Below are 16470 nucleotides of genomic sequence, written 5' to 3'. Positions count from 1 at the left end.
CGCAGGAACGGCTTGTTGCTATGTGGTTTAGATAAATACTCCTGCAATTGAAGTGCTTTAATTATCCCCAGTGTGTTTGTGCCGGAGCGCCATCGCCGCCGCTTTACTGGAAATGCCTGCTTCAACGAGACAAGCTAATTAAGAGCGATTTCCCAGCTCCCCACTCATTAATAACACAACAGCAATTAAGTGGAGCTAGCGGAACACAGTGAATGTGGTGCTAACAAGATTAGCCCAATGTACCAATGGGCTTACAAAGGAGACTGACACGCACATGGGGGGGAAAAGCTGGGAAATAGATTTAAAGAAACGAGATCCTGAGATGGAAATTTATTAGAAGGTGTTAGCAGGACAAAGAGAGATGGTGTTGACATGAGAAACTGAAAAGAGAGTGAAAAAATATGAACCAAGAAGAGGAACAGAGGCAGAGAAATGAGAAAAGCAAATGATTTTTATTAAGAACCAGAAGAATATAGAAGGTGCAAGGAGGAAGAAGAGTGATTACATTTAAAACTGTTCTTTGGGGAGCTTAATTTTCATTTTCTTGTACATTTCTCTGTTTGACCAAAAATGTAAATTGAGCTTCAAAAAAATGCAGTATAAAAAAACGGTTGAAGCTTTAATTGTTATGCATTTAATTACCAACAGTACATGAGCCCTTATTTGAGAATAAATACCTTAATGTTTCAAAATAAAGTATGATAAAGTCAGTAGTTCCTTTCAGTTGCAGGATTTCCTGTGATACTGAGTTTTGTGTAACAGTATTAAATCAAATTTCTAAGAGCTAGGGGGAAGAAAATCTACAAAAACAGTAATTGCTAAATGATGATGTCAAAACTAAATGAATTTGTATCTAAAAGTTGTGATTATGAGTTAATGTGTCTCCAAAAATCTAAAAATGGCACATTTAAAGTTAGTGCTTAAATAATAAATGAGCAAATTTTTAATAGTGATGTCGAGTACATTTTTTTTTCCTAGGTTTTCATGGTATTTTTACATTGCAATTGAACAAATGAAGATAAATACATCAAATATGCTTTAGCAAAGCAACAAATGACAGAGATTTTATGAATAGTACAGGCCTCCTGTACTGTAACAGAGGAATTGTATAGTTGTTTGCATCTGTACCCAGCTGAAAACTGCTGATGACCACCAGTCCTCTTGGGAAACTCTTGAACTTCCTGTTTGAGGCCACTTTGAAAAAGAAATGATCTGGAGCCGGTTCAGTTAACCGGGTAACCACTAGATGAACTTGTCACACAAAACTTGCCATTCAACAATAAACGCAAAACAAACTTTACAATAAAACAGAAACTTACAGTCGGGTTCCAAAACCTATTGAAATATTAATGATAAATTCTGAGCAACTATCATTGTTTTATTTTAAGACCAAAATCAGGAGAGCAGCCATTGACTGTATATAAGAACTGGAACGAGTGAATGTGATGTCACCTATAGAAAATGGCTTTTTACTTCTGGCTACAACCAAATGAAGATAATTCAGTCGCCATTTTTTGCGACGTAGCCAAGTTAGAGCCAGACGTCGTCAGTAAGCAGTGATTGGTCCGAGTCGGTCTGAGTCAACGTTTCTATGGCAACCCCACTGGCCAATCAGTAGTAAATCTGTCAATTAGATGTTTCGATTGTTGGACGTATGGGGCAGCAGGCACCACATTGAGGCATCTGATTGGTCTATGGGTTTTTAGCTCTTGGAGCCAGTGGGTACCTCCTGTTTGGAAACAACATTTTGTGCATTTATATGCCGTTTCTGTATTTTGTTTTCATTTTTTGTGTTTTTTTATTGTTCAGTTTTTTATGCAGGTTTTCAGGTTTTTCCAACTTCTTCCTTGTAAAATCTTCTGACAGTAGTTGTTGGCAACCAAACACCTTTTTTCTTTGTTGTTGAGGAAGTATCCCACATTTAAAACTGTGCAGATTTAGCTTTTTCCTGCTTTGCTTTTTGTTTTAAAGCATTCTATATGTTGCAAGTTAACCATTTTCTTTTTTTACAGCCAAACAAATGAAATAAGTAGTTCAAGAAAACATTTTGCATGCAGTGAAGACTGTTTTAAATCAGGCAGCATATATCTATGGAAAACAGCCTCTGTAATGCTCTATGTGTGTGTGTGAACGAGTGAGTGTGTGTCTGAGTAAAGAATGTCAGTCACAGTAACTTTTCATGCTGCATGCATGAAGCTCTTGACATGAGACTCAATCAGCAGCGCTAAAGCCTGCCTCAAACTCCTCTACCTCTGACACCCTACTTTGAGTCGACTAATCTCCACTGTAGGATGTAGAGGAGCCATTTGATATTGTCTTCCCCGGTGTTTTTCATTATCACCGTCTTACTGAGGCCTGCCGGTGGCATTACCTTGAAATTAACAGGCTTGACAGAACGAGAATCACCACACAATCCTGTCACAACCTCCCATCTCTGCTTTAACTCTTCTCTCGTTTCAAAGCCTGCCTCCCTCCTTTTTATCTTTTCACTCTCATTTTTCTCCTTCCAGGAAGAAAAGCAGCAGGGTCACGGGGATAATTTTTGGGAAAAATGACTTAGAAATTAGGTATTTTGTCAGAATCCACGCAAATCTGGGCTAAGAAAATCATAGTGCAGTTAATGGAAACTTCATATCAAATTTTTTAGTAGGAAGAAAAATAGATTTTTTTTCATTATGTAGAGGTGCATGTAATTCAGACTCAAAAACTTAAAATAATTTACATGGAACTGCACTCATGAAATTAAGTTTTGAGACATCCATCAGAAATATGTCTGAATAAAAAAAAGATAAATATGTCAAACCTAAATCAATATGGACCATGTTGGCCTTAGTTTTAAGGTAAAATTTTAGGCATAACAAGCATTTTGCTACAAAGTGTAAACGTTTTTGTTTGACATAAACATTTATACAATATACCTCGTTCTCCTTTTATAGATTTGTTTGTTTCAAAAAGTCATTCAAAATGACAAATGAAAGAAAACATTTTTAAAAATGTGGGTGGGGGGGAATTGAATCAACCATACATTGTTTTAATTAAGTTCTTTCTGGTATTTAAAGATTGATTATAAGATTTGATTAACTTTAATTTTAACTTTCGGAACATCACATTCTTAGGGTGTATTCAGACCGGAAATGTTCGTTGATCCAGAAACTTGTGTTTGGCCTGTATTCTGCCATTTCTGATCCAAATCAAAGCTTGTAAACAAAACCATGTGACTCTTCAGTCACTGGCCAGGATTTACGAGAGCGGGGTAAAGCAGCATGACAAAAAAGATGGAAGTCCTACATTTTACAATCCTTGTTTGGATAAACTTTATACTTCATTGACCAATTACTTCTGGCTTCAGCAAAATGAAGCCAATTCAGTCGCCATTTTTCCACGATAAGGACGCGGCCATGTTGGAGCCAGATGACAGTGTTTGGTCAGAGGGGTCTGAGTCAAAGTTTCTATGGCGACTACTGTCGCCAATCAGGAATGAGCTTGTTTAAAGTCCACACCCCTTTTGGAGAATATGTCAATCAAATATTCGGGGTGGGGGGCCAGTGGCACCACATGCTTCTACTGAGGCATCTGATTGGTCAGTTTTTAACTTGCAATAAAGAATATTAAATATAATGGAAAAGAAAATTAAGGATTAGTAAGAACATGTAGGTAGCAGAGCAAGAATGGTTATTCTGACCAATATAGTGACTGGGTAACAGCTGTTTATTTAAAGTCTATGGGATTAACCTAACCTCATAATTTAAAATCAACTGATTCTGGGGTGGAGAAAAGCTGCTTTGTGCCAATATGCAACACTTCACCAACGTAAAGTGTAGCCGCTTTTCTTGCATCAAAACCAGCTGATTTGTTAGTTAGGTTATGCCAAGGAGCGTGTGTTTTTTAGATAGCGGCAAAATTTCCTACGTCTAAAGGCCTGTTCACACCGGGACGAATTTCGCCGGCGATTTTCGCCGACGTTTAACGCCTCGTGACTAAACAAAGGGCACCAACGAGAGTCTGCACACCGACGCGAAAAAACGCCAGGCGTTAAAGCGTCAAAAAAAAAAACGCCTCGGGTTCGTTTTTTTTTTTCGACGCGTCGCGTCGAAATCTACTCGACCAATGAGAATGGCGCTTTTGCTCACGTGTCTGGAGCTTCTGAAGTTACAGTAAAACACAACTTGGGGGCGCTCAAACACAAAACTGCCTTGCTGAGCACACATACCAGCGAAAAAGATAGACGCCGAGTTGCGTCTACACTGCCGCGAAGAAATAATGACGGACATTCTAAAATATCCCCGAACCAATGTTTTCATGTTTTCTTTGTATGATTCTGACAAGCGCGTAAAGACTTACTCTCTTCTTCTGAGTGAAAAGCGACTTTAAGAAGCGTAAAGTTGCGCAGCGCAACCTTGTGTACAGGAGTATTTCTGTTTTACATTAAGCGCCATCTAATGTCAGGGAATGAATATGCATGTTCGCTCGGCTTATCGTCAGCGAAAATTGCCTGGGTGTGAACACAAAAGACGTGGCGAAAAACGCTGGCGAATAACGCCTGGCGAATATTCGTCCCGGTGTGTACGGACCTTAAGGGTTAAACAGAGAACTGGCAAGGGAAGGGGGGCGGGATTGCTCCGTGTCAACAGTCCCATACAACTCAGAGGCGAATTTTTAATGAACTTCTGTATTGTTTTTTTTTTTTATTTTGGCTAAAAATGGGATAATCATAATTAAAAGACCACTGGGAACGCTTTGAAAATAGATGACAAGATGATCTATTAAAGAATTTCCATGAGTATGCAAATCTCAAAGCTAAGTGATATAAATCATTGCTGTTTATTACTAAAAATCAGCAGTGTATTTACGAAGTTGCGAAGAAAATATTTGTCTAAATTGCATTTATTTATCCAAACCCTGTTTTATAGATGGCAGTAGCATTAGCACGTTGCCTGACAGTATTCCACTACAGTCAAATGAGTCTCATCCCCCATTTTTTTTAGATCCACAGCTGTATATTTATTGAGTTGCCATTTTTGTCATTGTATGACTGCCTTTATTTTGCAACACGATGACTGTGAAGTGGAACTGAAAATGTCCGTAAATCACTGCAGCAACAGAGCAAAATCAGCTGCGGAGGATGCACTAAATAACGGCCAACAAATTAAGGAAAGGAAAAGCGAGCAGGAAAGCTTTGTCTGATGACAAAAGTATTCAAAGAAAAACACATGGAGTCTGCTGATGATCAGGGCACACAAGCTGCATTTGAAAAAAAAAAAAATCCATAAACTACGAAAAGATCTACCTGAAATGACATTCAGAGGAAAATGTAAAATTACGAAGCACTTTTGTTATCATTTTGACACATCTGGCATTAGGCAATATCTGACTCTGGAACGTTTCTGCACACAAAGCTCCCTCCCGTGGTGTCCAAGGTCAACACCAGGATTTAGTTTTCCGCCCATTTTTTGGTATTGATATTTGCCAACAGCCAAAATTACTTTTCGAAAAGAATCATACAGGGTGTCATATAAAATAATAACGAGTGGATCACCTTTACCTGGTGTTTCATTACATTTCAAAATGAAAGTAAAAGAATGGCACTTTTCCCCCCTGTGGTCAGAAGATAGACGAGGATAGACTAAATGTGAAGAGTTTCATTGAAAATCATTTCTTTAAAGACTTAGATCTGTAAATTAAAGAAAACTATATTCAAATCCAAAAAGTTGCAGATCATTCTTTTAATTTATCACTACATTTTTAAACTGTAGGCCGACAATATCAACATTTTCCTTTCAGCTTAAAAGTGTTTTTTTGATCATTTCATTTTAATGCATGAAAACTCATTGAGAAACTTAAAGATTACAGGTCACAGATTAATGCATCTTTAAATAGTTTTATACTAAACTCATTTAGAATATTGTGTATTCTTTTTGACAGAAGCGTATTTTTCCTGTGAATTATCTGAGTCACCGGGTTATTCTAGGGCTTTTTATTTTATTATTCCAATGTGCTTCGGAATTTCAAATAAAAAATTTGTTTTTGCTAATTTTGCTAGATTTTAGCTTACGGTATGTACAAAAATAATCAGGCTGATAATGTGATTGACAAAAAAAGGCTAAAAAACTTTTTTTCTTTAAAGACGACTCTAATTTATCTCTATTAAAAATGTCCACATCAGCAGCTTTTTTCAGTGACTACATCTTGTTCCCGATCTATATAATCTGAAACCCTTTTTGAATAGTCCGGTTTGTTTGTTATGTGTGGTTTCACAGAGTTGTGGACAACATCAGAGATCTTTTACAGCTTAGATGTGTAAAGGAAAAAAATATATAGCGTTCTGGTTTAACACTCCCACCTAGTGGTCAGTTGGTGTAAAGACAGCATAGTTTCTTGGTGTTATTTTTAAGCACTTTCTCCTGTTAAATAAATATGGTCTAAACATTTATCTTTTACTCAAAAGCAAAACTTTTACTTTATATTTTTCTCAATAGTTCTGTATACGTTTGATACTAATCCATAACAAAGCATTTAGTGTCCAACACTACAATCTAAAGAAAATAATCTAAACAGCTTGCAGCTCCAGAGCCATGTGTGACTCTTTTACCCCTCCATTGTGGCTCTGGTTAAAAAAGAGGTTTTCGTTTTTACAAGTAACTGTAAAGTAAAAAGTAATTAAGTAGTAAAGTAACTCAAACATTATTCAATTTATTCACAAAAAGTTCAAGGAAAGTACAAGTCAGATTGAAACATTTTAACACATTTTTGTGCGCCCCTTCCCACAGAAAATCAACTGGAGGTTAGAAACCACAACCAGAGTTAAGGCACACCAGGTTATGTTTTTGATCAAAAAAGATTTTCTGTGATTCAAAAAAACACAGTAAAGTTCACTTAAATAGCTCCAATTTATTTCTGGTTAGTCAGATTTATGAATTTCTGACTGAGGTGCACTAAACAGTGTTATTTATTTATTTATTTTCATCACCGCTGACATTGCATTATTCTACCACTTATCCTGCACCGAGATCATTCTATGTAAAACAGGGTGCCTTTTATTTTGAAAGGAAGTCATGTGATAAGTTATATATCTCATGATTCAAAAAATAATTATTTTTTTCTTTGTCTTTTTTTATTTATGCCAAATGAATAAAAAAATCAGTTCATTTATATTTATCATAAAAGTAACTAACTTATAAACAAACCAGCGTCTTATTTTTCCGAGACTCCTACTGGTCGGTGAGAAATGAATCCGAAAAATGTTGAAGGTTGCAGACCCCTGAACTTTGGGACTGGAGAATAGGTTTACAGTAAAGCAATAAATTCTAATAAAAATGTTATTTTGACAGAAATATGTTAGCAAATATCTCTGAGTTGTAGTCACATCTTGAACAAAAAATGTGTTTATTAACAAAACGTCAGAAGACCTTAACTGGGATACACGCAATCATTTTCAAATGACATTTATTAGTTTGCAAATTTTTATAATATTTAATGACTTTTTTACACTACAATGTTGTTTGTCCAAACACTTTAAAAAATGTATCTAAACATTTATGTTAGAAAACCCAAAAGAAATTTAACTTAAGTCTAAAGGCCCGTACACACCAGGACGAATATTCGCCAGGCGTTATTCGCCAGCGTTTTTCGCCACGTTTTTTGTGTTCACACCCAGGCGATTTTCGCTGACGATGAGTGGAGTGAACATGCAATTTCATTCCCTGACATTAGATGGCGCTTAATGTAAAACAGAAATACTCCTGTACACAAGGTGGCGCTGCGCAACTTTACGCTTCTTAAAGTCGCTTTTCACTCAGAAGAAGATAGCAAGTATTTACACGCTTGTCAGAATCAAACAAAGAAAACATGAATATTTCAAACATCAGTAGCTCCAACTGGTACTTGGTAAGGGGATATTTAAGGCCTGTTCACACCGGTGTGAACAGGCCTTTAAGGCCTGTTCACACCGGTGTGAAATTCGCCTTAAAGGCCTGTTCACACCGGGACGAATTTCGCCGGCGATTTTCGCCGACGTTTAACGCCTCGTGACTAAACAAAGGGCCCCAATGAGAGTGTGCACACCGACGCGAAAAAACGCCACGCGTTAAAGCGTCAAAAAAAAAAAAACGCCTCGGGTTCGTTTTTTTTTTTCGACGCATCGCGTCGAAATCTACTCGACCAACGAGAATGGCGCTTTTGCTCACGTGTCTGGAGCTTCTGAAGTTACAGTAAAACACAACTTGGGGGGGCTCAAACACAAAACTGCCTTGCTGAGCACACATACCAGCGAAGAAGATAGACGCCAAGTAGCGTCTACACAGCCGCGAAGCAATAATGACGGACATTCTTAAATATCCCCTTACCAAGTACCAGTTGGAGCTACTGGTGCTTGAAATATTCATGTTTTCTTTGTAATATTCTGACAAGCGTGTAAACACTTGCTCTCTTCTTCTGAGTGAAAAGCGACTTTAAGAAGCGTAAAGTTGCGCAGCGCCACCTTGTGTACAGGAGTATTTCTGTTTTACATTAAGCGCCATCTAATGTCAGGGAATGAAATTGCATGTTCACTCCACTCATCGTCAGCGAAAATCGCCTGGGTGTGAACACAAAAAACGTGGCGAAAAACGCTGGCGAATAACGGCTGGCGAATATTCGTCCCGGTGTGTACGGGCCTTAATTGAATTTTTTATTAAAACTGGAGTGAGACGTAAATTAATTCTACAGAGCAACGTTCATCTGCATTCATTGATGCTCTTTGAGGAATTCCCTCATGTAGTCCGCCAAGGCTTCAGTGTCCTCCAGCGTTACAGCATTATACAGAGACGCACGCATTCCTCCCACTGACCTGCAGGGGGAGACAAACGCTGACCTCCAGTGCTCACAGCTCAAGTTCATAAACAAAACTTCACGTCATTAATATATTACTTATACTTTAGTCATACTGACCTGTGTCCTTTCAGTGAGATCATTCCAAGTTTCGACGCTCCATCCAGAAACTTCTTTTCCAAGGCGTCATCTCCATCTTTCTTCCCCACTCGGAAAGGCACGTTCATGCGGCTTCGACAGGTCGTGTCTACAGGACACCTGAACACGTCAACGCACCAATGAGCTTCTTCAGTTTGTGCTTCACTTCAGTCAGTTCCCCTTATTGCAGCGCAAATTCACCCTTCCTGAGCTCTATGAACAGGAGAAGTTCATTTATGGCTGTTTTCATCACAAAAGCGTGCTCTTATTTTGAAGGGCCAACCACCAGAGGCACTTCAGTATATTAAGAACAATCTTAAAATGATGAAAAGGGCAAATATTTTGATGAAAACTGCAGAATTTCTCGGGACTAAAAAAAAAACTTAGCTGAGGCAGAAATTGGAGGGGAAGAGACTTTTTCTTTCTACCGTAATTTCCTTCTTCATTACATCCATGAGCTTCCTGTGCGGTCATTGACTTTATTGTTTAAAAAGAGGAATACTCAACACATAAGTATAAAACACTGCTCTCTAAAAAGAAGAATACTTACTATATGCTATAACAAAAACGGTGTCACATTTTTTTAGTCGTTTAAAAAAAAAGCTGTAATTTTTTATAGTTTGACCAATTTTTTAGACCTTAAATCCATGTTTAAGAGTTATATATTGACTTTTGTGCGATTATTTATGACCCGTGATCACTTGATTTTGTTCCTCTATTTTTAATCATTAAACCTATTAAATGCTGTAAAAAACTTCATGTTTCATTTATATTTGTAACATTGTGCTGCAATAAAAGATCAAAATGCACTAAAATAGTGACTTTATGTAGTTTTCTCATTATAACAGACTTCCAACCTTCACTTTTACACCACTAAGGGGTATTTTTTTCCCTAATCTTGAACAAATGAGAGAAAGAAACAAAAAAAGTAAAAGTTAACTGTTTTGGGGGTTTGGCTGTGTTTAGGGTTAAACAGTAAATGTGATGCATTCAAGTACACTGGGGAATCTGGCTCCGGTTTAGGTAGCAGCAATTAACAGCAGTCAAAACAATAAAAGAAAAATGTAAATTACTCTTTTTTTTTTTTTTTAAACAACGGTCAAATTGGGCCCTGTGGGTGCTCCAGGGTTACAGTACTTACACATAGAAACCATTTGAAGCATTGATGATGTCATAAATGATGGAGGACTTCTGCTTGTTCAGTGTCTCCATGGCGACGCTGCCTCCATTGTTCTTGATCCACTCCAGAACCAGATTCATGATGTAGATGCTGAAATGTGAACAACAGGACATTTTTCTGTTTGTTCTTTTTCCTTTTTTTTTTACAAAATAAAATCCTCATAAATCTGCAGTTTGCTCTCATGTGGGGGGGCATCTTAAGGGTAAGACGTACATTTAATAGGAAACAGACTTTCTTTATATGCCGTAAGAATTGAATTTTGTCCATTTTAGGACTGGAAAAAGAGGTAAGTGTGTGTCGTGTGAGTATTTCAGAGCTAAAAGAACGGTTTATGTTCTAAGTGGGCGTGCAGGTGTCCTCGTGAGGTTACCTGAAGCACGGAGGCGTGTTGTACAGCGAGTTCATTTCCACCTGCACCTTGTAGTCCAGGACAATGGGGCATTCTTTCAGGGCGTGGCCTAACAAGTCTTCTCTCACAATGACCACGGTCACGCCGGCACAGCCCACGTTTTTCTGAGCCCCGGCGAAAATGAGCCCAAACTGCACAAAAGCGAGCACAAAGATTGAGTGCGGGCGCCGACCTGGAGGCTGCAGAGGAGCCTCGGTCTCACCTTCGACACGTCTACGGGCCGCGAAAGGAAGTTGGACGACATGTCGCTGACGAGCACCACCCCGTTTGTTTCAGGAGTGAAGTGGTACTCCACGCCATGCACGGTCTCGTTGCAGCAGTAGTACACGTACGAGGCCGAGGGGTTTAGGGTCCAGCTGCTGGGCTCGGGAATTTCTGAAGATCAAACAGTGGAAGGGGGAAAACATAACCACTGAATATCAAATGGGACGAAAATAAAGCTGCTGGATGTAACGAAACCATGTTCTGTTCTTTCTATAGACCAGTCTCTGATACTTTCACTTTAGTTCTTATGTGAGCTTTAACAAAGGAACTTTAAAGTCCCATTCTGATCATCTTTTAGTCTATTTTCAGACGTTTTTTTTTAAGGATTATATTCCTGTTTCAGCCAAATTTGCCAAACACGATCTTTTTCAAACAGCCTTTTTCCATCTGCTCTTGACTCACAGCAATTTGACTAAAGAAAAACTCTGAAATTTTCTTCAATTATGTCTTCCATCATCAGAAAAATGTCACAAGAACACGTTCAAAGCACCATTTTTCTCAGAGGGGGTCTTTAAAGAAATAATGGCTTTCCAAATGACTTAGAGTTGACTAAAATGGTGGAAATGAGATTTTGTGATTTTTCAAGTGATGATTTTACAAAAAAGATGAAAACCGGCCCAAATCATGACACTTCCACTGTCACGCTTCACAAATAACATTGGGTTTAAATTTAGTTTTCTTTACAGATACAAAGAAAATAAATTTTTGGCAAATATTTGGTTTTTCTGTATAATTCAAGGAAATCTAGTGTTCCCTGATTTAACATGGGAGTTACATTCAAGAATAAGCCGCGATACACAAAATCTGCAAAGTAGTCATCTTCATTTTCTTTTCCTGCTATGTATAAACCAGACATTTGCCCATGGAACTCACACTGGACAAGCAGGGAGGGGCTTCTTTTGCTTTTTCTAATGTTTTACTGACGCTTCTCCACCGCCTACAGTTGAAAGAGGCTTGGTGTGAGATATCGGAGCGGGGCAAATCTCTGGATTTGGGCACAAAACGGAAAGGGGTTCGGTTCATTGCTAGAGTCCAAGAAACTGCTCATCCGGATTGCCGTCATGTCAGGAGTATCTTTACTTAAAAAAAAAAACGGAAACTTCGTCAGGCTCCTCCGCTGAGTCCGCGTTCATCCGATAATCCAAATCCATACGTCGCTACCAAATCTGAGTCCCAGATTGGTCAAAGTTTGATCTGGTGTAACTGCCAAAACGCGTACAATGGCCGCATTTTTTTTTTCCGTTGAGCCTAAAAACTTGCATTGATAGCAACGTGTTTTGAACATGACAGCCCAAAACACACGTCTATGTGTGTTTACATAGGCTTTAAGAGGAAGTGGCTGCTTTTCATTTTGTTACTCGTACCACAGTTGGAAATCAAAGAAAACCACTCTAATTTATCACATGTTGTCATGTTTTGATCTATGTTTTATGACAGGTACTTTAAAACTTCCTCGACAAAAGTGTTTTTTATGATGAAAGTGTTCCAGGGTCAAGGCTGTAAAACTCCTCACTGCCCACTTCATACACTTTTCTCAGACAGACGTGAACATTTTTACACTTTCCTCTCTTAACCTCTCAGAGTTCAAAACCTTCATTGAAAAATAAGTCCAGTTCTATAAAATGAAAACAAAGATCTGCTCATGATCTGAGATTTATGAAGATTCATCAAACTGAAACATTCTATAAATCAGGAAGCGCTGTAAAAAATAAAAATAATCCAACAAAATCGCAGAAAAGAAAAAAGACAAAACAGACAAAGGTGAACATCAACATAAAGAGGGACTGCTGCATTCACAATCTGCATATTTCGTGTCCCAGGCCTCCTTTCTTTTTCTGTTCAGGTGAAAAGTTGGTTGATAATTAAGACATAAACACATAGAATTTGCTTTGACATAAACTCTTTGTGGACGCAGCTGCTCTGAAAACCTCCATCAGACACAAGCATGTGGAAAATCCCTCAGCCTTTCACTGTGGCATTATGCAACGAGCAGGAAAAGCTGCCAGACTTTTGTCGGACCGTCTCGGTGTGACCTGAATGAAAAGATCCTCCTCAAAGAGCTTTGGGTGAACTCACTGGTGTAGCTGTCCATCTTTGGGTGGACAACGCGGACTTTGCCGTACTTCTCTGCTTCTTTTGCCGCTTTAGCCGACCACGTGCCGGTCACGATGTAATCGGCGCATCTGTCCTCTTTGAGACCAATCAGGTTGAGAGGAACGGCGCTGAACTGTCCAGACCCCCCACCCTGCAGGAACAGCACCTTGTAGTTGTCTGGGATGTTTCTGGGAAGGAACATTCGCACTTTTGGACACTTATGGCAGGATTTTCTGAGTAAAAGAGCTGTTAAAACATGACATAGACCAGTGTTTTTCAACCAGTGTGCCGTGGGAGATGGTCAGGTGTGTCGTGGGAAATTGCCCTCATTCACTGATCTAAAAACATTTTCCATCTCCAGGATATCAGCTCTGTGTTCATCCAAACAGGCCCTGATAAAACACTGAGTAGTTAGGAATATGAATGATCATAAAAAACTATTAAAGACATTTTGATAAGAATGACGGTACCGTGATTTAGCCGTAGCGGCAGCTGTATTAGGAAATGTCCCGCTCCTTTGACCGTGTCCTCCAATCATTCTTGGAGGCTTAATCACACGTCATCAGTCTGACCAATCAGAAGTGGTTAAAGTCTTCACGTCCTTGTTCGGATTCTGCTGATAAAGTTGCTCAGTTCCAACAACAATAACAGCTAAAACTCGTCTTTAGTGGTGTAGCTTTCCACAGAGTCCGGTGTCAGACCGTGGAACAAGTGAACAACACAATGAAGCTCAGAGACGCAAGTCTGTTTGCGTTCAGCAGCTGTTTGCACTACATCTCCCATGATGCATTTGGTTAAAGTGCCATGTCTCAGCGCACAATGAGTCTTCCTTTGACGTCTTGAAACCACAACAAACACACATCAAACAGTTCTCAAATCTTCTAACTTAACTTTTATTACATCTTTTAGAAAAAACAGCTGCAACGTCCAGCTTTTTCTGCCACAATTATCACAAAAACGCATGTGAGATTGTGGAGGGGCTGTAAATCAATACAGACTATGAGTTTCTCCTTTTTTTTATTTTATTTTTTTTCGGATGCTGGTGGGCCGCGGGATTTCTGTCAAGGTTAAAGTGTGCCGTGGCTCAAAAAAGGTTGAAAAACACTGATATAGACAATATCATTTATATTTCCATTGAGTTTTTTCTTTTTTTAAGTGTCACAATGGTGACAAAAACAGCTTTCATTTAAGAAAATAAATAAAACTAAAGCAACAATAGTCACTTACAACAACTCTCGCAGAAGACTCTCTGTCTTGTTGATGATTTTGTTGAAGTCTGACGATCGGTGACTCATTTCTAAATTGAAGAGAAACCCTCGTCTTTAGATCCAGGCATTTTCCCTCCCAAACTCCAGATTTTTGACAGATTCAAGCTTGAGAGGAGGCAGTGGTGGTACTCACCAAGAACACTAACACCAATGCCGTTGTAGTCCAGCAGCTCCTTCTGCGCTTGGAGGAGAACCTGCAACCCATCACATCCTCAGAACAAGTAGAAGATGGTTTGAAATGGGGGGGGGGGGGGGGGGGGTTTACATCAATTCACTTCCGCTCTTTCCCTTTCAGGCAGCTAATCAGACAATTGCATTGAATGGATTTATGTGGCACTGTATGTGTCTATTATAATATCAAGGTGATAGTATCATTTTCTTTGATTTTTTTCCCCATTTCATAATATATTTATGAATAAATATCTGAAATAGATTCAATGAATACGTATGTGAATTTATTGCCTTTTGCTTAAATTGCTTGAAATAAACTAAATGAATCAATCACTTTGATGGATTATGAAGGAGATTTGAAAAGCAAATATTAAGCTCACCTATGAGTCGAAACAGAGGAGACTAAATATTTTAAAATATAAGAATAATCATTAAAATGCATATGGAAAACTTTTTTTAAACTGCAACTGCTGTTTTGAGGATAAAATTGTGCTTTGTTCTCATGAAGAATGTATTTATTCTAAAACAAATTATTATTAAGTAAAAACACTGTTAGGTTTAGGGCTAAAATGCAAATTATTGCCAACCAAAAGTTAAGATAAACATGGATTTTTGTGCACGATCGCACGGCCTAAAATAATTTCCGCAAACAAATTTCCATCCTTAAACCAAACCTTGAATGCAGTTTGATTTCTTTTCTGTATCGAGTCATTTTTGCTTTTATAACACCTTTTTTTCCTATTGTTTATAGCTCAATTTTATTCATGTGTAATATAATTTACCTAAAACATCAGATGTTTTAGCCTCCTAGTGGCTAAAACATCGACCATCACAGTGTCGTCTAGTCTTGATAAAGTTTATTTGAGCTGTTTTTTGTGTTTGCATTGCAGCGAAAAGTCACGATTAAAGAAAACTAAATTCCAGAAAAACATTAAGAACACCTCATTTTCCTTATTTATCAAATTGTTAGGCAAAAGAAAAAAAGTATTCAATCATTTATAGTTTTTGTAAATCCTGAGAATGCCTGGTCAGATTGATCTAAGTAGGAATTCAGTTTTTTTAACAGTTAAATAGAATTAAAATTGAAAAATTCGTTTGTTTTTGTTTTTTTTTAACGTTCAATGAGTTTCTTAGAATCATTAGATTTAAAATAGGATTTTCATCTGTTGCTATGGTTATCATTTGGGACGTTAACTACAAAGATGGCAGCCTTTTGCACCAGCAGATGCACTTTACTTAAAGCAAGCACAAGTTGTCTTCAGTGTGCTTATTGTGTGAGGGTCAGTGACCTCACAGTGACGTCAACTGTCCTTTTAGCTGAATCACGTGAAGTCAACATAAAAGAACCAGAAAAATTAACCAGCTAAACAATGTGATGTTTTACATTTTAATAAAGGTTGAGGACAAAAGCTCAGCAAACAAAATGTTTATTTTATCTGTAAAGTTGAATAATAAATCAGTTTTCTTTTACAGTTCTTAGGGGTTTTTCTGCCATCTAGAGGCTGCCAGTGGTACTGCAGCTGTGATTGGGCACAAAGCGGCAGGTTTCCACATGAATGAGTGAGGCTGATGCAACCCAGCTTACAGTTTTCTGTCTGCTGCAGCTGCTGGCAAAAGTCCAACCTTTAACGAAACTTAAAAAATAAAATTAAACAGCGGTAATCACGCACGAAACTCCTAAAACCCGCAAAACGCAGTGACACAGGCGGAACTTAAGAAGCAGATGCATTAATAAGAAAAGCTGCAAAGTGCATTTGAGCACAGATCTGCAAGAACAAACTGCACAACTAAGGCTGGTAAAGTCACATCCCGCATTGAGCTAGTTCAGAATTAGCTTGCTTTATTCGCACGACGTGAACGCGCAAACTCACAGACTGAGGCAGTTTTGCGGGTCCGGCGCCAAAGTTGATGGTTCGTTTCTTCTCCATGACTTTTCGAAGGCTGCGGTGTGTTTAATGAGTGATGAAGATGATGAAGGGGATGCTGTCTGTGTCCGTCTGCGCAGCAGCGTGAGAGGGTCTCCCTCAGCCTCGACTCACTGCCGGTGAAAAGCTTGCATAACGTGCTGCGTTCACGGCCTCCTCGTAATTTGGGTAACCGAACCAGCTTTCTTTACACTTCGGTTTGAAGCAGGCTGTTTT

General features: G+C 38.5%; 1 protein-coding gene across 1 annotated transcript; it reads right to left on the bottom strand.

The window, feature by feature from the left end:
• Positions 1-7426: 7426 nt before the first annotated feature.
• psat1 (phosphoserine aminotransferase 1) lies at positions 7427-16409 on the bottom strand. The gene is made up of 10 exons (XM_078952326.1): positions 16201-16409; positions 14292-14352; positions 14118-14187; positions 12873-13078; positions 10735-10907; positions 10494-10663; positions 10085-10213; positions 8926-9063; positions 8656-8824; positions 7427-7575 (listed from the first exon to the last, which is right to left on the bottom strand). The coding sequence occupies exons 1-9, from the start codon at positions 16255-16257 to the stop codon at positions 8722-8724; spliced, it is 1107 nt and encodes a 368-aa protein (XP_078808452.1). The 5' UTR covers positions 16258-16409; the 3' UTR covers positions 7427-7575; positions 8656-8721.
• Between the last annotated feature and the right edge of the window lie 61 nt (positions 16410-16470).

This window comes from Oryzias latipes, chromosome 9 (genome assembly GCF_053564925.1).
Source record: "Oryzias latipes strain Hd-rR chromosome 9, Olatipes_Hd-rR_3.1".
Taxonomy (NCBI): domain Eukaryota; kingdom Metazoa; phylum Chordata; class Actinopteri; order Beloniformes; family Adrianichthyidae; genus Oryzias; species Oryzias latipes.
Note: the sequence above shows the minus strand (reverse complement) of the source record. Positions and strands in the feature narration are given on the sequence as shown.

What these genes read in the sequence shown, in the direction of transcription:
- psat1 (XM_078952326.1), bottom strand. Translation starts at nt 16,257, where the DNA reads ATGGAGAAGAAACGAACCATCAACTTTGGCGCCGGACCCGCAAAACTG. An exon ending in CATTGGTGTTAGTGTTCTTG is followed by an intron (nt 14,188 to 14,291) that starts GTGAGTACCACC and finishes TCTTCAATTTAG; the next exon opens with AAATGAGTCACCGATCGTCA. An exon ending in GGCCCGTAGACGTGTCGAAG is followed by an intron (nt 10,664 to 10,734) that starts GTGAGACCGAGG and finishes GCTTTTGTGCAG; the next exon opens with TTTGGGCTCATTTTCGCCGG.